At 44.1% G+C, this 18,816-nt stretch overlaps 1 protein-coding gene across 1 annotated transcript in view; it reads left to right on the top strand.

Annotated features, from left to right (window-relative positions):
- LOC115092831 (hexokinase-2) overlaps nt 1-18,488 on the top strand; it is a gene marked incomplete in the record, with an annotated part of 149,332 nt that extends 130,844 nt beyond the window's left edge. Inside the window, 3 exon segments of the mRNA XM_029604163.1 lie at nt 6,851-7,006; nt 7,917-8,150; nt 16,720-18,488. Of these exon segments, the coding sequence (XP_029460023.1) occupies nt 6,851-7,006; nt 7,917-8,150; nt 16,720-16,864 (535 nt within the window).
- Nucleotides 18,489-18,816: the final 328 nt, after the last annotated feature.

Raw genomic sequence — 18,816 nt, 5'->3', positions numbered from 1 at the left:
TAAAAGCTTGTGTGAGAGAGAGGATACGCCTGTATGTGAGGGAGGAAGGGAAGAAGACAGGACGAGATAGAAGAAACAAAGAGAAGAGAGACCCTGAAAAAGAATTAGGAAAAGACTGATGAGAGAAGTGGAAAAAAACCAGGACCATATATATATTTTGAGATGCCTTCTTTGGGAATGTGCATTTCTTATATTTTTGTGTTTTTCTCTTTAGAATGTGCATTTCTTATATTTTTGTGTTTCGCTCTTTAGAGTTTCATTGTTCAGAATGTGGTTTCTCAGGCTTCCTATTTGGTTTTGTCTGCATGTTTCTGTTCATAATTTGTAGTCCCTTATTTCTACATTAGATAAGGGTCAGCCTCTGTTTTGTCTTTGTGTATTTTTGCTAGTGTGTAGTGTCTCTCTGAGTAGTCCAGCATGTTCTTTTACCCTAGAAGATGGTGTATTAATGTCCTAGGGCTTGGTGTAATATTTGCATTGCAGTTTTTTCATAAGGTTTCCGTGGTTTGCGTCCTGAGAGTTAGTGCTGTGATTGTATGGTATGGCAAGGTTCTAGATGTCTGTCTTTTTTTTGCAGGGGTTTGTGTTACTTCACAGAGATGGTAACTTTTAAACAGTCATGCGGGCGCACATGTGCACGCATTTGTCAGCTCGCCCAGGGACATGGCCGTTTTATAACGTGTGTTATAAAATTGCCTGACTGCGCGCAATTTTAAGTGGACTCACACTTATGCACGCATTTGCTGCTTCTACCATGTAAGTGGGGGGATTTTAAAAGATCCAGGCTGGCTTAACAGCTCAAAATGCTCTTTGGATGGGTAAGAAGAGGGGCAGCCGAACCTTCCTCCCAGATCTTACAAAACAAAGTCTTTTCCCAAAAATGATGCAAATACTGGAAAATCCTGTCCTTGTGTCACCATCTCCCATTACCAGTTTTACCAGTATGCCCAGGTAGGATTTCCACCTGTAAGCCCCGATCCTTAAAACCTCGCCGATCTGTCTTTATTTTTGAACTTGCACGGCATCCATAGCAGAAGTAAAGTTACGTGGCAGGGACTCTGGCATACGCCTTTGCGTGTAAGTATTTACTAGGGATGTGTGTTTGTTTTGAACGAATTAGGCAATTTCAACGAAATTTCCTAATTTGTCCTGTTTCGGGGAACCTGAAAAACAAACGTAATTTTTCCGAATTTTCCGAAACAGGACAAATTAGGTTCCTTGAGGAAAAAAAAAAAAGCTCGAACCACGGCAAAAACGTATTTACATGCTAATTTCAGTGTGAAATCCAGGAACGCCCATGCCCCATCCCTTTTTGGTAACTTTTTATTTGTGCGTGTAGCGGCAAGTACACGTGTTCTTGGGTGGTTTTTAAAATCTGCTCAGTGTGCGCCAGCCCGACTTGTGCATGTATCTCCTGGTTTTGGCGCGTGCCAGGCTTTTAAAATTCATCTTAAAATGTTTAGCAGTGCAGGGATATATTTTTTGCTTAGTTGACACCGGAATTTGAATATTTTGTTGGTTGTAATGTGAACTGTCCTAGCTCTTCTCTTGCTTTTTACATGATATTCTTGTGCATTTATAAACTAAAATAAATTAATAAAGATTAATAAGGAATTTTTAATGCTGGTGCTCGAAATAATTGAGGTAAAATATTTTGAAGTTTTGCACTATTGAAGACTACTTAGAAAAACCCATGTAGGGTGCATGCTAAGGCATTATTTATCAATAATAGGACCTGTATGCCTACAGCCCACTCATGTTAACCTTGTGCCCGCACAGAAAATCAATTCTGGCTACTCCACTGGTGCGGCTTATTACATTGGCCCCACTCTGCCTAGGACTATTGTTCCAATATCTCAGCTAGCAGGAGACAGGACAATGGTCTGATATCACCAGTGTTTCTATCAAAGCAGCTCCAACACTATTAGATAATCAGACAACAAAAGGTAATTGATACAGGTTTCCATGTCATGAGCTTTAGCAACATGTGTGTGTAATCACAGACTCTACGATTTAGTATTCTCCATTCTTCTACTAACATCATAGTGGATGGTGTAACTGCATTTTAGAGGACTTCTCTTAAGAGCAAGGTCTGCCACACAGTTCAAATCTCTACTCAAAATTACAGGAAAATCCCCAAAGGCCACATCTGAGAGATGAGTGGCAAAAAAGGGATGGTCATATTGGTTGGGTGCATACACTGATAACAAAATGGTACACTCCCCAAACAATTCACGTAAAACAACAATTCTGGCAAATCCAGTGCTAGCGGTAGCCAGTTTTCTAAAATGCTCACACACTGTCTCACAATCTAATGAAGTTCAAATTTTTGCGCCTTGAGCAAATTTCCAAATCATTAATTTTCATCTCCTTGGCTGCCACAGTCTCACTTTTTTAGCACAGCTATTTTCCCCAGCAAAGCCTGCAGGATTGGGCCTTCTTCCCAGCTGTGCGCCAGAAGAGGAAGTGGGGCCGGTGCAGGCAGGAAGAAGGAAGCCCAGTCTAAGACTGGAGGCAAGGGCCTGAAGAAAAAGGGCCAGTGCCAGAGAAGAGGAACTGGAGCAGTGCTGAATGGGCCCTTCCAGCTGAAAAAAAGAACCGGGAACAACTGCAGCAAGGCCGGCATGGCTGAAGAAGAGGATGGGGAGCCAGGCCCGTGCAGCTGAAGAGGAGGATCAGCATTAGCAGGACCCGCGCGGCTGAAGAGAGGATCAGAAGCATGGCCTGTTTGACTGAAGAAAGTGTCTGTCCCACAAACAAGAGGGAGAGGAGGCCTCTAGATGCTGCAGTTTCCCAAGAAGATGACGACTGCCTATGCCGTTGCTTGCATTATTCGAGGAAGTAGACCATGTGTGGTGCTTCAGGTCACGTATTTGTGTGTGTGTGTAAGGGAGACAGAGCATAAATGTGATAGCAGGTATGTGTGTATGGAGGAGGACAGACTGTGTGTGTGTGTGTGAGAGCAGGTGTATTGCAGAGGACAGATAGTGTGTGTGTGTTTGGGGAGATGGGGACAGAGTGTTTGTGTAGGTAGATGGCATGGGGGACAGAGTGTGTAAGGGATGGCATAGGGGGAAAGAGTGTGTATGTGGTAGGACACAGGGAATATACAGTGTGTGTGTAGGGGGGAGACAGAAAGCATGTGTTTGTGTGAGAACATCTATATGAGTGTGGGGAGAGCACAAAAAACATGTGAAGGAGAGAGAGGAGTAAGTTTGTGTGCTCCCATCTTGCCTCCCCCAACTAATCCACGACACTCAAAATTATTCGCAATCAAAAGTTCCCAGGCATGGAGAGAGGGTCTTTTTTTTTTTTTTTTTTTAAATCTTTATTATAATGTTTTAATTATTGAGGGTTATTTGATGTCTGCTGTTTTGAAATATTTTATTTGTATATGAATGTAATTATTGGATTTTCTCTTTTTATCAGTGGTTTTGAAATATTTTATTTTATTAGTGTAATCTTATTATGATGTTTTTATGAGGCATGGTGATTCTGTTTTCCCAGTTTTACACTGTATGCAGAGTCTTGCTCGTTGCACTGAGTTCACTTGTCTACAAGTTTCTATTTATACTTTATGGTCTCTTTATTCGGTATTTGGTAAGGGTCCATCTGTGTTCTGCATGCTTGACCAAGGTGAGATATTCTGCTGGAATGTAGCTTCTGTGTAGGGATCAATAGCAGCTTGACTTGCTCTGTTTTTCTAATAGGAGGTATATTGGTGTTTTAGGGCCTGGTGTAATATTTGCAGTGTTTCCTTTTTGTAGGTAGGGCTGTTACTGTTTGAGTGCTGGTAGTTGGTGCTGTTTTCCTATGGGAATTCACTATATTGTAATTCAGTTTACTCATGGCTGTCTGATGGTCAAGATCATACCCAATATGGTTACAATAGACCTAAGTCGATATGAGCTTCCTCTTTTGATAGGGTTTTCTGCTTAGCACCATAGTAGTGCATGTTAATATAATATGTATGTTGTGATATTTCTATTTCAATGTCCTTTCCCATGTAAAATCTTTTATTGTAAATGCATAATTTTTAGTTGTGTGTGGGAAGTACAAGGAGCGGGGGAGGCGCCAGGTTATAAGTTTCGCCTAGGGCACCTAATACCCTTCACCGGCCCTGTACCCATGTCCATAATCAAGCCCTTCAGCTCTGCGATAATAGGGTTAATCACCTCAAATTTACAAAAGGGCACTCATGACCCGCTGGGGTTAAGATGTTAATTATAGCTTCATCAAAGTTTTGCTGTCCCTCTCGCTGGCCATTTTGCTGTTTGTAGGCTTGGTCCATTTTGGCACCCAGTATCCATTTCATTATTGTTTTTAAAAGCAAATCTGTCCATAAACCTTGCTGATTGGGCTACTGGTTCCCAAAACATTAATCCACTGAAAATGAAAGCTTAAAAATTGAATTTAAGGGGATGGCACCTGGAGCAGAAAGTGAGCATGTCTTACTGGGCTTACTACATCATGTGACTCCTCTGACAGGGCTCGCTTAGTTAAAAAATAAATAAAGGGTTACTCCAAACATAGGGAATACTCTTTTTAAGGGTTAAGTAGTCTTCTGCTTCTTAGCTTATGTGCGGATTGAGAAGCTTTTTGGGTTTTACAGAAGCTAGTTTAGTCCTAGCAAGGCATCGGTGCCAGTGATAGTAGAAGGCCTTCAAGAGTTCCTTGATGTAAGTCACAGCTCTGGTATTGTTGTATGGACCTTGTCCTCACATTCAGATATGTCTCTTGGTTTGAGGGAAGTCTTATTCATTTGGTCTCTGCTAAGGTTTCCTGTTAAATCTTAGGGTCTGAATATGGTGTTGGCCTTTTATCAGGGTCACAATTTGTGCTTAAGGTTTTTCACTAAGAATGCTTATATAGAAGTGTTTATTTTTCTAGTACCTATTTCCATAGTTCGAAGGATTTGAAGTTACAGGCACCTTGTTGCAGAACCTTTTTTTTATGGGTCACAAAGAATATAGTCAAATTTGCAAGGTTCCTACCATTCTACGAAAGTTAATCTTGAGTCAATCTATTTGTTTGTCTTCGTTTAGTAGACATTCTGTTTTGGCTGGATACAGGTTATTTCACGCCTTGGATTCGAGGAGAGTGCTTGAGATATCTCAAGGTCACTAGTACTTGCTTTTTGGAAACCAGATCCTCTGTACTGTATAGTGTAGTATTGAAATGTGAGGGAGCTACTTCAGCTACTGTGACACGTTGGTTTAAAGCTGTTATTACGGGAGCCAATGTGAAGTCTGATAGGTTCTTACCTAAACAGGTGAGAGCACATTCCACCAGAGCTCAAGTTCCTTGGGCAGAACTGGGGTTTCTCTCTCTTCTGGAGATTTGTAAGGCAGTTTTTGGTCATCTTTGCATTCCTTGTGAAATAATATCGCTGGGATGTGATCATCTGAGAGAGGGGGGGGGGGGAGTTTCATTTAAATCTGAGCTGTTGTTTATACTGGATTTGGCAGTGTCCCAGTGTATTTAGAGGCAGCTTGGGTACATCCCCTTCGTCTGGACTGGTCTGACTGGATAAAGAGGAAGGTGAAATTATTTCTTTTCTGATAATTTTCTTTCATCCAGACAGACCAGTCCAAGATCCTCCCTATACTATCAGACTTTTGTAGCTCTTTATTCGAAATTTGCCATATTTGCAATCTGCAGATTTTTCTTCATAACAGGTGAGTGGTTTACTCTGTAGTAATTTCTGTTTCTGCTTCCAATAGGGTTGCCAACTGGCTCTAGATTTTCAGGACAAGTTGATCCAGTCCTGGTATTATCCCATTGCATGCTGGGACTATTTCTGATTTACCTATTGCATTCCCTCAGAAAATCAAGACTATAAGTACCTGGATCAACCTGTCCTGAAAATCTGGAGCCAGTTGGCAACCTTGGCTTCCAAGTTGATTTATTTCCCTTGGAAGCCCTCTGGCTACAAAAAAAAAAAAAAAAAAGAATACTACATTTGTCTGAAGATATCCACTTAGCTCGTTAAAGATACTGGTAGGCTGAGGTCAGCACAGATGCATATAAGGTGTGGCGTTAGTAAGCCTGGTGATCTGTGTCTCCATTTACTGGTCAGTAGGCATAACATATTTGTCCAGATTGGTCTGACTGGACTCATGGAAAGGAAATTATCAGGTAAGATCTAATTCCAGTTTACTACTGGTGAGTTTATTGACAGCTAGACTGGGGGTCAAATAAGGGCGCAATTGTGCTGAGGTTTACTGGGATTTGTTCCTCAATTCTGCAGGTGGGAATAGAGCAAGTATTAAAACATTTAGGGCCGGATTTTAAAAGCCCTACGCGCACTGGGCCTATTTGAAAAAGCCCCGGGGCGCGTGTAAAGCTTTGGGGCTTGTAAAAAGGGGCGGTCCGGGGGTGGGGCCAGAGGCCTCCAACACAGCGGCCATTGCTGCTGTGTCGAAGGATCGCGTGCCGACAGGCTGCAGGTGAGCGCAACTTGCTCCTGCCCGGTAACAGGCCCAAAATGTAAGACAAAGGGCGGGGGGGTTAGAGTAGGGCTGCATGTTATAAAATCGAGCATACATGTGCGTGCGCCGGGTAGTGTGCGCACACCTTTTAAAATCTACCCCTTAAAATTTACTAAGGGTCAGATGCACTGAGTACTTTTCCTATAGACACAAGAGGGAAACCTTTTTAGTGCATCTGACCATAAAGGAAGCTTATCTAAGCATTTCTGGGGTTCCTTGTCCCCTCCCACTACTTCCCCTACTTCCCCTTCTCTCTCTATAAAAAAAAATGTGGGACAGAACTTTCTGTAGCATAAAAGCTGCATTATGCTGTTTGTATCACATTAAACTTTGGTTTTAAACTGTGTGTCGCTCTGCAGGTTTGAGAAGATGATTAGCGGCATGTACTTGGGAGAGATTGTGCGAAACATCCTGATAGACTTCACAAAGCGGGGGCTGCTCTTCCGAGGCCGGATCTCTGAGAGATTGAAGACCAGGGGTATATTTGAAACTAAATTCCTGTCACAAATTGAAAGGTAAAGAATGTTGTGGGGTGGGGGAAATGGTGAGAAAGAAGAGACAGCCTCTTGTTCTTATCAGTTGTACTCACAACTGTGTTCATTTGAAATAGAATGTGAATTCTTTTTTAAAAGTATGACCAAAACCATTTAATAAATGGAAAAAACCCAGAAAAGGCGACTGTTCCCACCCTTTCTTGAAAATCTTTGAATTTTTTTCCTATTAGCTTCTTTACAATTATAATGCCCTGAGCCCTTAGGGTACATTACATATGGTTGTTGTATAGTTGGCTCTTGGATCTTTTCTTCCTTGTAGAGCAGATGGAATTTTATCTTTTCAAAATAAAAATTCCTTTAGGTGCAGATTGGCACCTCAGATGTATCAATGGGAGTTGCTGATACATAAAGCTTCAGTACAAAGCAGCTACTGAATAATTAAACCCACTGCACACTAATGGCCACCCAGTGTGTACCATGGGAGCCACATTTGGATACACTCGTGACAATGCTTGCATTGAAAAAAAAAAAAGAATTTTTAATTTAGTGTTTGGGTTTTTTTTGGCTCATAAGGTGACCATACAGATCCATATCAAAGAAGACATGGTGAACCAGTCCTGGTTTTACCTTATTACAGGGAAATCTGAACTACCTCTCTCTTTGTATGCAATGGGATAAAATGAGGACTGGCTCTGCTCATCCCTCTAGTCTCCAGCAAATGAAGAACAATTTATATTCAACAGAGTGATTGACAAGACCTAGTTTCTGAAGTGTATTGACAATGCATGGAAGAAAATCTTCTTCAGTAAATGCTGAATACCCTACACTGAAGAACTTGATGCCAAAGTCCTTGATAAAACAAGTTTTCACAGTATACTGGAGACTCATCAGTGACAAACATCGACCTCCATATGCTCTTTTTGTCTTGCAGTGACTGTTTGGCCCTACTTCAGGTCCGTGCCATCCTGCAGCACCTGGGTCTAGAGAGTACCTGTGACGACAGCATCATTGTGAAAGAGGTGTGCACCATAGTGGCTAAGAGGGCAGCTCAGCTCTGTGGTGCTGGCATAGCTGCTGTGGTGGACAAAATCAGAGAGAACCGTCGCCTGGATTTCTTGAAGGTTACTGTTGGTGTGGATGGGACACTCTACAAGCTTCACCCACAGTAAGATGCTTTTTATGCCATTTTACCCTTGAAACCTTTCTGCTTGTGGTTTAAGTTATGCCCTTATCTGGTTCTGGGTCAGTGAATTAGGCTCCACTCTCTATTCTATTCTTCATGAAGAAAATTACTGCAATATAAATATGGATTGATTTCCTGTTGAGTTCACACTTGATACTAGAAGTGACACCAAACATCCAAGTTGCATACATTTCATCCACTATTAGCTACTCCCAAAATAACTATCCCAGGCATACTTCTGTGTATAAGATTAGTAATTATAGTACCAATATGAAACTTGTTTTCCACCAGACTCACTGTACTGCAGAAATAAGTTGCAGTGAAGCCAGAGCAAATGTGGATTTATGGCCATCTTAAGAGGCTATGGTGAAAGTAAGAGAATCCTGAGCTGAACAGTGAGAAAATTCACTGGGTCTGTGTTTTTTTTGTTTTTTTTTTGGGGGGTGCGATTTAAATTCTACAAAGTTTGTACAAGGTTCCTGGGGTCATCTGTAATTCCTATTACAGTGGAACTTCCTGTTTTGTGAACTGTAAGGAGACCAGATTTGGTCTGAATCTAAAATTAATGATCCATTGAGATGGGTATTAAAAAAATAATAATAATAAAAATAAATTTAAAAAAAAAAATGTGTGTGTAAAGATATATATATATATATATATATATATTTATATATATATATATTTATATATATATATATTTATATATATATATATTTATATATATATATATTTATATATTTATATATTTGTAAGCTGCTGTTAGAAGTGGGAAAATAGCCACAGACAAGTATTTTGTAAAGTCAGTTTTCCCTCTATAGTTCATGGTGCTTCATTTAGCATGAGATGCAAGAAACTGATTATTCCCTGTATGTACCAGGATCAGTCCAGACAGTGGGGTTATCTCCCCCTTCCAGCAGATGGAGTCAGATATGACTCTGAAGGATGCTTCCTTATAAGGTAGTGCACCCTCTACTAATCCCCAGTATTCTCTTGACTCCAGTAGATGACAGTGGTGGCTTTCATTTCCCACTGAGATGACTAGAAAGCTATTTTAGGAATTTTCTCTATTTTCCTCAGCTTTCCTTTCTTTTGGATGGATCAAGTCTAATTAAAAAAAAAAAAAATCTTTTGAATTTTGAATTTCTGAGGGAATTTTTTGGAGAGCTTTCCTGTAGCCTCCGCTCCTGTTTTAGTGGGAGCATTCTATAACTTGCAGGCAATACTATTTGCAGCTCTCCCCACCCCTCCCATCTCTGTTGTCGGGGTAAATTTGTTTTTATTTCCTTTTGACAGGTTATTTCCTCTCTTCCTCTCTCTGGGGTGCAAGTCGGTGGTGCCGACCTCTTCCCCTGTGGTTGCTATCCGACCCACTGCCCCTGAGATGCCGTTTTCCTCGAGGTAGCCGGCACAGAGAGGCATTATTCCTCTGTGCCTCTATCTGTGGGTCGCTGAGGGATAGAGAGAGAGCAGGACTGAAGCGGAGGCTATTACCCGCTTCTTACAGCCACGAACCTGGTGAGTGTGAGGAAGAACAGGTTGAAGCAGAGGTTTTTCCCGCTTCCCGCAGCTTTAAACCCTGCCTGTTTCTCGCGTTGAAATCAGCTGATTCCCTCGCGGCTCTGGGGATCCCCATGCCTCATTCGTCCAGGTGCTGCGCTTGTAGAGAGCCCAGGTCGAGGCTCTCCCACGAGGGGATTTGCACAGCTTGCCTCCCTGGTGGGGAGGGACCCTCTCAACCGCCGGGCCGCTCTGGTTCTAGTCTTCCGGCGCACCTCGATGGACAGGGGCCGGCCCCGATCTCGCTGACCGTGGGAACGGCAGCCATTTTGTCTCCAGACTCGGCTGCTTCGGCTGCTCCAGCGCTATCAGAAGAGCAGGACGCGCCTTTTTCATCTCAGCTGCCGGTTTTGACACCCGTTCCACCTGTGGAGCCTTTCTCTGTCAGGGGATCTTCCCACTCTTTCTTCATCGGGGCCACCTCCGTTTTCCACGGATTTTGTTCTCCTGCTTCACAATGCTTACCTAGCCAGGATGGGCCAGCACCAGGAATTTTTGGCGGGACCTCCTCCTCCTAAAGTACCCAGAATGGCTGATTCCACTGAGGTCTTGGGAAGTGCCCAGACCGTGGGGAGTGCCCAAGGGTCCCGGGACCAGAGGTACCTCTGGACCACCTAAAGTGCTCCAAGGGTCCATTTGGTACACCCCTCTGTGGGAAGGGGGGGGGGTCGGGTCTGTTCCTCAGCAGGATCCGGATGAACCTTCAACTACGGCTCAATTGGAAGGGGATGATCCTAGAGTGTGCGGATCTTCCAGAGGGATGAGCTGGACCCCCTCATTCCACATGAGGGGGTCCAGCTCATCCCCCTTGGACATTGAGGCCCCTCTGGACCCGCCTGAGCCTAATCCACCAGCGAAGAAAGGGGGATCCCCTTCTGGCTGGTCTACGTCCGCCGTGTAGGTACTTTCCTTCTCATTCCATGTTCCTTCAACTGTTATCCAGGGAATGGGATTCTCCGGAGACCTCCCTCAAGGTCGGCAGAGCCATGGATAAGCTATATCCTCTCCCGGATGATTTCCTGGAGCTTCTTAAGGTTCCCAAAGTAGATTTTGCAGTCTCAGCGGTGACGAAAAGAACTACCATTCCAGTAATGGGTGGTGCAGCCTTGCGAGACCTTCAAGATCAAAACTAGAAGTTTATCTTAAGAGAGTTTTTGAGGTGTCCGCCCTGGGGGTCCGGGTGGCCATTTATAGTTCCTTTCCTCAGCGTGCAGGCATCCGCTGGCTTCAACAGCTGCTCAGCTCCCAGGAGTTGCCTCCTGAGGAAGCACTTCAGGCAGACCACCTGGAGGCCATCATAGCATATGGAGCAGACACTCTATATGACATTTCTGAGAGTCTTGGCCAGATCTATGTTTTCTGCAGTTTCGGCTAGATGCCTCCTCTGGCTCCGCAACTGGTCGGTGGATTCTTCTTCCAAGTCGCAGCTGGGATCCCTACCCTTCAAGGGCAAGCTACTATTTGGGGAGGATCTGGACCAGATTATCAAGTCCCTCGGAGAGAATAAGGTACACAAACTACCAGAGGATCGCCCTCGTTCTTCTTCTTCCTCGTTTAGTTCCACTAGAAGTCGATTCAGGAATCAACGTAATTTCAGCCAGACAAGGACTGCAGTCCCTCATCAGCCATCCTCTCAATCTCAATCCTGGACTCAGTCCTTTCGTGCCCGAAGACAGCCCCGCTCTGGTCCGGCCCAGGGGACGTCCTCCAAGTCTTCACAATGAAGCTATGCCGGCCCACTCCCCGATCCCCAGGATAGGGGGATGTCTCTCCATTTTCTACGAGGAGTGGGTCAACATCACGTCAGATCAGTGGATTCTGGATATTCTAAGACACGGCTATGCGTTAGAATTTGCTCGGCTGCTAAGAGACAGGTTCCTCTTCTCTCCATGTGGCCCAGTCCAGAAACAACTCATAGTCCGGCAGACACTCGACAGGCTTCTGGCTCTCAGAGTGATTCGTTGGAGTCCTGTTCCCCCCCCCCCCCCCCCCCCCCCCCCCCCGGAAGTAGGCCCGGGGACATTATTCGATATACTTCATAGTCCCCAAGAAGGAAGGTTCATTCCACCCGATCTTGGATCTCAAGGTGGTCAACAGGGCCCTCAAGATTCCCCACTTTCGGATGGAAACCTTGCGCTCCGTGATAGCGGCTCTACACTCCGGAGAATTTTTGGCCTCCCTGGATCTGACAGAAGCTTATCTACACATTCCCATCCTCCAAGCACATCAGTGTTTTCTGCGATTCAAGATTCTGGGACCGCATTTCCAGTTCCAGGTTCTACCCTTTGGTCTTGCAACCGCTCCTCGAACCTTCACGAAGGTGTTGATAGTAGTAGGAGGGAGGGAGTCTTGGTGCACCCATACTTGGACGACTGGCTCATTCGGGCAAAGTCCTCAGCCCAGTGCCACCGGGTGGTCGACAAGGTGTTGACGCTTCTTCACTCCCTCAGTTGGGTGCTCAACTTCGCCAAGAGCAGCCTTTCTCCATCTCAGTCTCTGGACTTCCTGGGGGCGCATTTCGACACAGCGCTGGGCAAGGTGTCTCTGCCCCCGGACAGGACTCATACACTCATAGCTCAGATACAGTGATTCATCAGTCTCTCGCTTCCAACAGCTTGGGATTACCTCCAGGTCTTGGGATCCATGGCTTCCACCATTGATCTGGTCCCCTGGGCGTTTGCACATATGCGTCCCTTACAGCGCGCCTTGCTCTCCCGCTGGAAGCCGGTGTCTCGGGACTTCCAAGCCATCTTTCCCCTCCCGCAGGGAGCCAAGGACAGTCTCTCTCGTGGTGGTTCAACCTGTCTCATCTTCTCCAGGGTGTTCTTTTGGACATCCCAAAATGGGTAATCGTCACGACGGACACCAGTCTCTCTGGCTGGGGAGCAGTGTGTCAGATGAGTTCTGCGCAAGGGAAGTGGACGCCGTCCCAAGCAACTTGGCCGATCAATCGCTTGGAGACCAGAGCAGTGTGTCTGGCATTGAAACGCTTCCTATCTCTCGTCCATTGTCGCGCAGTCCGAATACTCTGACAATGCGACCACTGTGGCCTACATCAATCGCCAAGGGGGCACGAAGAGCCGGCATGTCTCTCGGGAGACAGACAGGTTGATGGCATGGGCGGAGACTCACCTCTCCCGCCTAGCGGCTTCCCACATCGCAGACTACTTTCAAGCCGACTTTCTCAGTCGTCAACATCTAGATCCCGGAGAGTGGGAACTCAGAGGAGGTGGTGAATCTCCTGTTCCACAGATGGGGGACCCCCTACCTGGACCTAATGGCAACCTCCCGGAATGCCAAGGCAGCTCGGTTCTTCAGTCGCAGAAGAGAGTACGACGCAGAGGGAGTGGATGCCTTTGTCCTCCCCTGGCCCCGTCACGTTCTCCTCTACGTGTTTCCCCCTTGGCCTCTGGTGGGCAAGGTGCTCCGGAGAATAGAATCCCACCAGGGCCCGGTAATTCTGGTGGCGCTGAAATGGCCCCGTCGCCCTTGGTTTGCAGACTTGATCAACCTCGCAGTGGATGGACCTCTTCATCTGGGTCACCTTCCACGCTTGCTGCGTCAGGATCCAGTATCTTTCGCCCAGGCCGATTGCTTCTGTCTTGCGGCCTGGCTTTTGAGAGGCACCGGCTGAGACGGCGTGGATACCCAGAGGCCATTATCTCAACCCTCCACAAGGCTAGAAAGACATCTACCTCCATCTCCTATATCAGGGTATGGAAGGTTTTTGAGAACTGGTCTGCCTCCATACCTGTGTTGCCACGGACTGCCTCGGCTCAGATCCTATCTTTTCTTCAACAGGGACTGGACAAGGGTCTGGCCTACAACTCGCTGAGAGTGCAAGTCTTTGCCCTAGGCTCTCTACTTCATCAACGAGAGGGAACTTCCCTTTCCTTTCACCCAGATATCATCCGATTCCTCAGGGGGGTGAAGCACGTGAAACCCCCGGTCCACGCTCTTTATCCTTCATGGAGTCTCAATCTCGTTCTCCGAATCTTGGTTCGGGCCACCCTTTGAACCCATGCGTTCCGCGACCCTCAAGGATATCACTCTCAAGACGGTTTTCCTGGTAGCTATCTGTTCTGCCCGCAGAATCTCGGAGCTTCATGCACTCTCTTGCAGAGAGCCCTATCTTCGTTTTATGGATTTGGGAGTTTCCTTGCGCACTGTGCCTTCTTTTCTGCCCAAGGTGGTTTCAGAGTTCCACTTGAATCAGACGGTAGAGCTTCCGTCCTTCTCAGCAGACGCATCAGCGGATCTACGCAAGCTAGATGTCAAGCGTATCCTCATTCACTATCTGGAAGTCACTAATTATTTTCGCTTGTTGGACTATCTTTTCGTTCTCTGGCATGGTCCGAAGAAGGGGGCTAAGGCGTCGAAAACTACTATTACTCGCTGGCTGAAGGAGGCGATCTCGGTGGCCTACGTTGGGGCGGGTGTCAAGGCCCATTCTCTTTGAGCTCAGGCTGCTTCCTGGGCGGAGATGCAGTCTGTCTCGTTCCAGGAGATTTGTCGAGCGGCAACTTGGAAATCATTACATACCTTTGCTCGTCATTATCGTCTACACATACAGTCGCCTACTTTTGGCTCCTTTGGCTCTAGGGTCATTCGAGCAGGGCTTTCCAGAGCCCACCCTACGTAGGGAAGCTTTGGTACATCCCACTATCTGGACTGATCCTGGTACATATGGGGAAAAGAAAATTATTCCTTACCTGCTAATCTTTGTTCCTGTAGTACCAAGGATCAGTCCAGATGCCCTCCCTGACTGTTTATTGGGTTTGGGATTGCCTCTCTGCTCAAATTGTTCTTCAGCACAGTGTGCCCATTGCACACTGTTATTTGTTACTTAATTCTATTGTTCTTGATCCATCCTGGTTTTCCTCTTTGCTTTGATATACTCCATACTGAGGATTAGTAGAGGGTTCCCTACCTTATAAGGAAGCATCCTTCAAAGTTCTGACTCCATCTGCTGGAAGGGGGAGATAACCCCACTGGACTGATTCTTGGTACTACAGGATCGAAAATTAGCAGGTAAGGAATAATTCTCTTTTGGACATACTTAAGCTATATTTGGAGCCCAGCTAGCTGTCTGTATCCTGTTTCACAACTGCAATTGCTCAGTATCATCGCCATTCCTCTTCATCCAGCCAGACTAGCCCAGAAGCATGGATTATGCCTCCCAACCAGCAGATGGAGACATGTTTGCTGACATTATTCCTTATAAGCTCCAGCCCTAACCTCATCCTGCCAATATTCTCTAACGCCAGGAAATGGCAGGCAAGCATCGCATGCTATGAGCTGAGTTAGGGCTGGTGAAAGAAATAGAAATTTGGATGGTAACTTTCGAGATAAGACTTGTACTCCTTCCTTCGGCTGAGCACAACCAAAGGACCAGGGAGTTTCCAGTTGTTGGAACAGAGGTTTTCTTGGTTACAGTTATTGGAATTACTTCTCTTTTCCCCTCCCTCCCTATGCTTTTTCTCTTCTCTTCTAGGATCTCTCATACCCCTAAATAAATAGGGCTCCCCTCTTTTTTTTTTTTTTTTTTTTTTTTTTTCTTTAACCTCCCTTTGCCCGAGCCATTTCCAGCGTTACTTAGGTAATAATACTGGAAACATACTTTTGGTGTAACGCTTCCGTCATTATTCCATGTTTATTTCCATACTCTCCGCCTCGACCCACTGGACCCCTCCCCTTTGTTCTCCTGTACTCTTGTACCCCCTGTATATTTTCTTACACTCACACCTCACTGCACCATATATTTTTCGTACATTTAAATATTCTGTACTCTTGCACCCCCTCTTTATCTGTACTCCTGCACTTTACTTAACCTTATACTCTTTTTCACTTGAAACTATTTAACCTGCGTTACTTAGAAGTTACCGTTCCTCTCGTTTTCTCTCCTATCTATTGTTGGGGTCCTTTCCCCGACTCCCAGTTACTCTTAGTTCTCCACCTCCCCCCCCCTGTTATTTATAATTTCCACCTTTTGTTATCATGTAAACCGATATGATGTGTATTTTAATGTCAGTATAGAAAAACTGTTAAATTAAATAAATAAATAAATAAATTATTACCTAAGTAATACTAGAAGTGGCTGGGATCACTAAGCCCAGCGATCCTGGCAGGACAGTGGGGCCCTGTTTAAAGCTAACAGGTAGGTGGGAGGGTGTCATCCTGGGATGGAGGCGGGAAGGTGGCTGAAGAGGATGGCCAATTGTACAATTTTTAGGCGGGGAGGGTGCCAGGAGGCCTGCGACCTTTTTTTGGAAGATGCGCTACTTACTCGGATATCTCTGAAGATATCCAGGTAAATAGAACGTTATCCGGCCTCATAAGGCTGGATAACTTTGTCTAACCGGCCATATTCAACCAGTGGCTGGTTAGGGCTAAATTTATCCCTCTGTGTGTAGCCAGATAACTTTAAATAAGTATATTCAGCGGGATCTTTATCTCGCTGAATATACTGGACAAATTATCCAGCTAACTTTTTAGCCGGGTAACTTATCCACTAAACGGCCAACTGAATAGTTGCCTCATTGTTACAAATGGTAGTGTTTATCGTGCACTCGCCCAACTCTGTAAACAACAATGAGGACTTAAGCCCAACATCAAAATAGAAGTGGGTGGAATGGAGTGGAGTGTTATGGCTATGATCACTGATTACAATTAATTTATCCTTGTCTTGATCATTTCCAAAACTCATTTTATAACCACATATGTATGTATTTTGAAGTTATGATGACTGGAAAGTACAGGATGGGTCTTTTTGTTTTAATATCCAGTCTGTCAAAAAGCAGAGGGGGTGTTCACCCCGATAAGTTATTCATTGCTTGTTAATGCCCTTTTTTCAGACGAGATTCTTGATTACTGCATTTAATCTGTAAGGGAGAAAAGAAAAAGTGGATGGAAGTAGCAATGATCACCTCATGACACTATTAACCCCTTGTCTATCTTCAAAATATTTTCACTAAACCTGCATTTTGGCCCACAGCTTTTCGGCAGTCATGCACAAGACTGTGAAGGAACTGTCTCCAAAGTGTGAGGTGACCTTTCTGCTCTCAGAGGACGGCAGCGGAAAAGGAGCAGCTCTCATCACCGCTGTGGCGTGTAGGGTCCGCGAGGCCGGCCAGCGATAGGATTGCCTTCCACTAGCATGAGATTTGCAGGCCAATGATACGGCATTAAGAAGTTTCATCCATACGGATGTGGTCTCGGCTTTACTTTTGTCCATGCAGCTATCACACAGCACCTCGACTCCCAAGTGCAATGCTTTTGTATATAAGTTGGCATCTTTATGAACTCTTCAACATCCTGCATAAGCCACAAATCAAGTAAAGCTAAGAGGGTCCTCTTTCTTACTCTCTCTCTCTTCCAAAATTCTCCACACAAAGCTTCACTCCATTCATAAAAATATGGCTGGGAGAGCATGCAGTCTTTAACTTTCTTCACCTAATCAGTTTGCTCATTTTCAGATTATATTTAATTGCTTTAGAATTTATTTGAAACTGATTTTAAACCAACTAGTGCATTGATAGAGGATAAATTAAATAAGGACTGGACTATAATCAGGCATCACCCAATTGTTAACCTTTTTACAGTAGTTTGCTGGCATACATAGCACAAGATAAGCCTGGAGCAACTGAGCTGTGCAGTAGTGTAACATTTTGTATGTGTGAGTCTTTTTTTTTTTTTTTTTTTTTTATCTTTTTGTGATAGCACAATAGTAATTTTAAGAACTAAAATGCCAGTTTAGGAAAATGATAGAACCACTTCGAAATAACATACATTGTTTTTATTGCATGGTTCTCAGCAAAGCATGCCCAAATTTCACACATCTCCCACATGCTTTGAAATTGTCACAATGGGAATGGGGTTTATTTTTTGTTTATTTTGTTTCAATCTTTTTTTGTGTTTGTGTGTGGGTTTTTTTCTTTTATTTCCTAGTGGATGTTTGGATTCATTGCCATGAAAGGCACAGCGTGATCTTTTGCCTAAGTGAGGCTTTGAGGAGTGGTCATGCAGAATGAAATAGTGTGCAAGAGTAACAAATGCTTACTAATTCATACACTATAGAGAAATAACTTTTCCACCAGCATCCTATATTTTCTTACTATCTTAGAGGTTGAGTGAGGCCATATATTGCACTGTATAGACACTGTAATTTTGTTTAAAATAAGTGGTTTATTTATGTATATAGTACAGGGTAAATATAACTATTTATGGATTTTGCTAAGATACTATTATAATGAGGTGGATATCAGAGTGCAGACATAGCTTCTTAAGCCAGCAAAATGCTATATGGGAAGCATAATAGTTCTAGCAGCAGTGAAAGTATTCCCACAGTTCTCCTGGATTGAGTAGATGTTTCAGAAGATGCTTTGTTGCAGGAAGGTACAAAAGAGAGCCAACATGCTGAAATTTAACTGGTTGTGTGTTTTCCAACCTGAAAGGGGTGTGCCGTTGTATTCTGGGGTGTATGAAAAAACACACATTATCCTGTTCTGATTTACTTTTGGTGCCTAGGTATTCTAAAAAAATATGCCCCTTTTCCTCCACTCTCTCCTCCAAAAAAAAAAAAAAAAGAAAAAAATGTACTTTTTTGGCCTTTTCAGAAAGAAGTGCTATATCTCATTTCAACAACCTGAATGGTTTCCTAAGCTAGTAAAGACATGTTATTTGTATGTATTTACAAAATACTACAATATTTGTATTAGGTGCTCAAGCACACATACATAAAGCATAATCTTATTTTTATACATATATATTTTGGTATGGAGTCACTGTTCTCTGAAGTGTATTTATATGGTATTTCCACATGGAATAATCTGTGCTACATAATGTTCCCAACACCAGAAACACAATTCTTAAATACACCAGCTTGGATTTGAGTTTGCAGTGGTTACATAAGCTAGGTAAAAATATTTTAGTCCTGCATAATTTAGTATAATATGTAGGTCAAGTTTTAAAAATAATTTTTAAGTTACCATATAGCAATATTAAGTTGTGCTGTGTATTATTCTTTTCAGTGCTACAGTAACACTTAAATGTAGTCCCCCAGATATATTCTCTTACTGCACAATCTTACTTA

This window comes from Rhinatrema bivittatum, chromosome 5 (genome assembly GCF_901001135.1).
Source record: "Rhinatrema bivittatum chromosome 5, aRhiBiv1.1, whole genome shotgun sequence".
Taxonomy (NCBI): Eukaryota; Metazoa; Chordata; class Amphibia; order Gymnophiona; family Rhinatrematidae; genus Rhinatrema; species Rhinatrema bivittatum.
The sequence above is the reverse complement of the archived record's forward strand: the minus strand, read 5'-3'. Positions and strand labels throughout refer to the sequence as shown.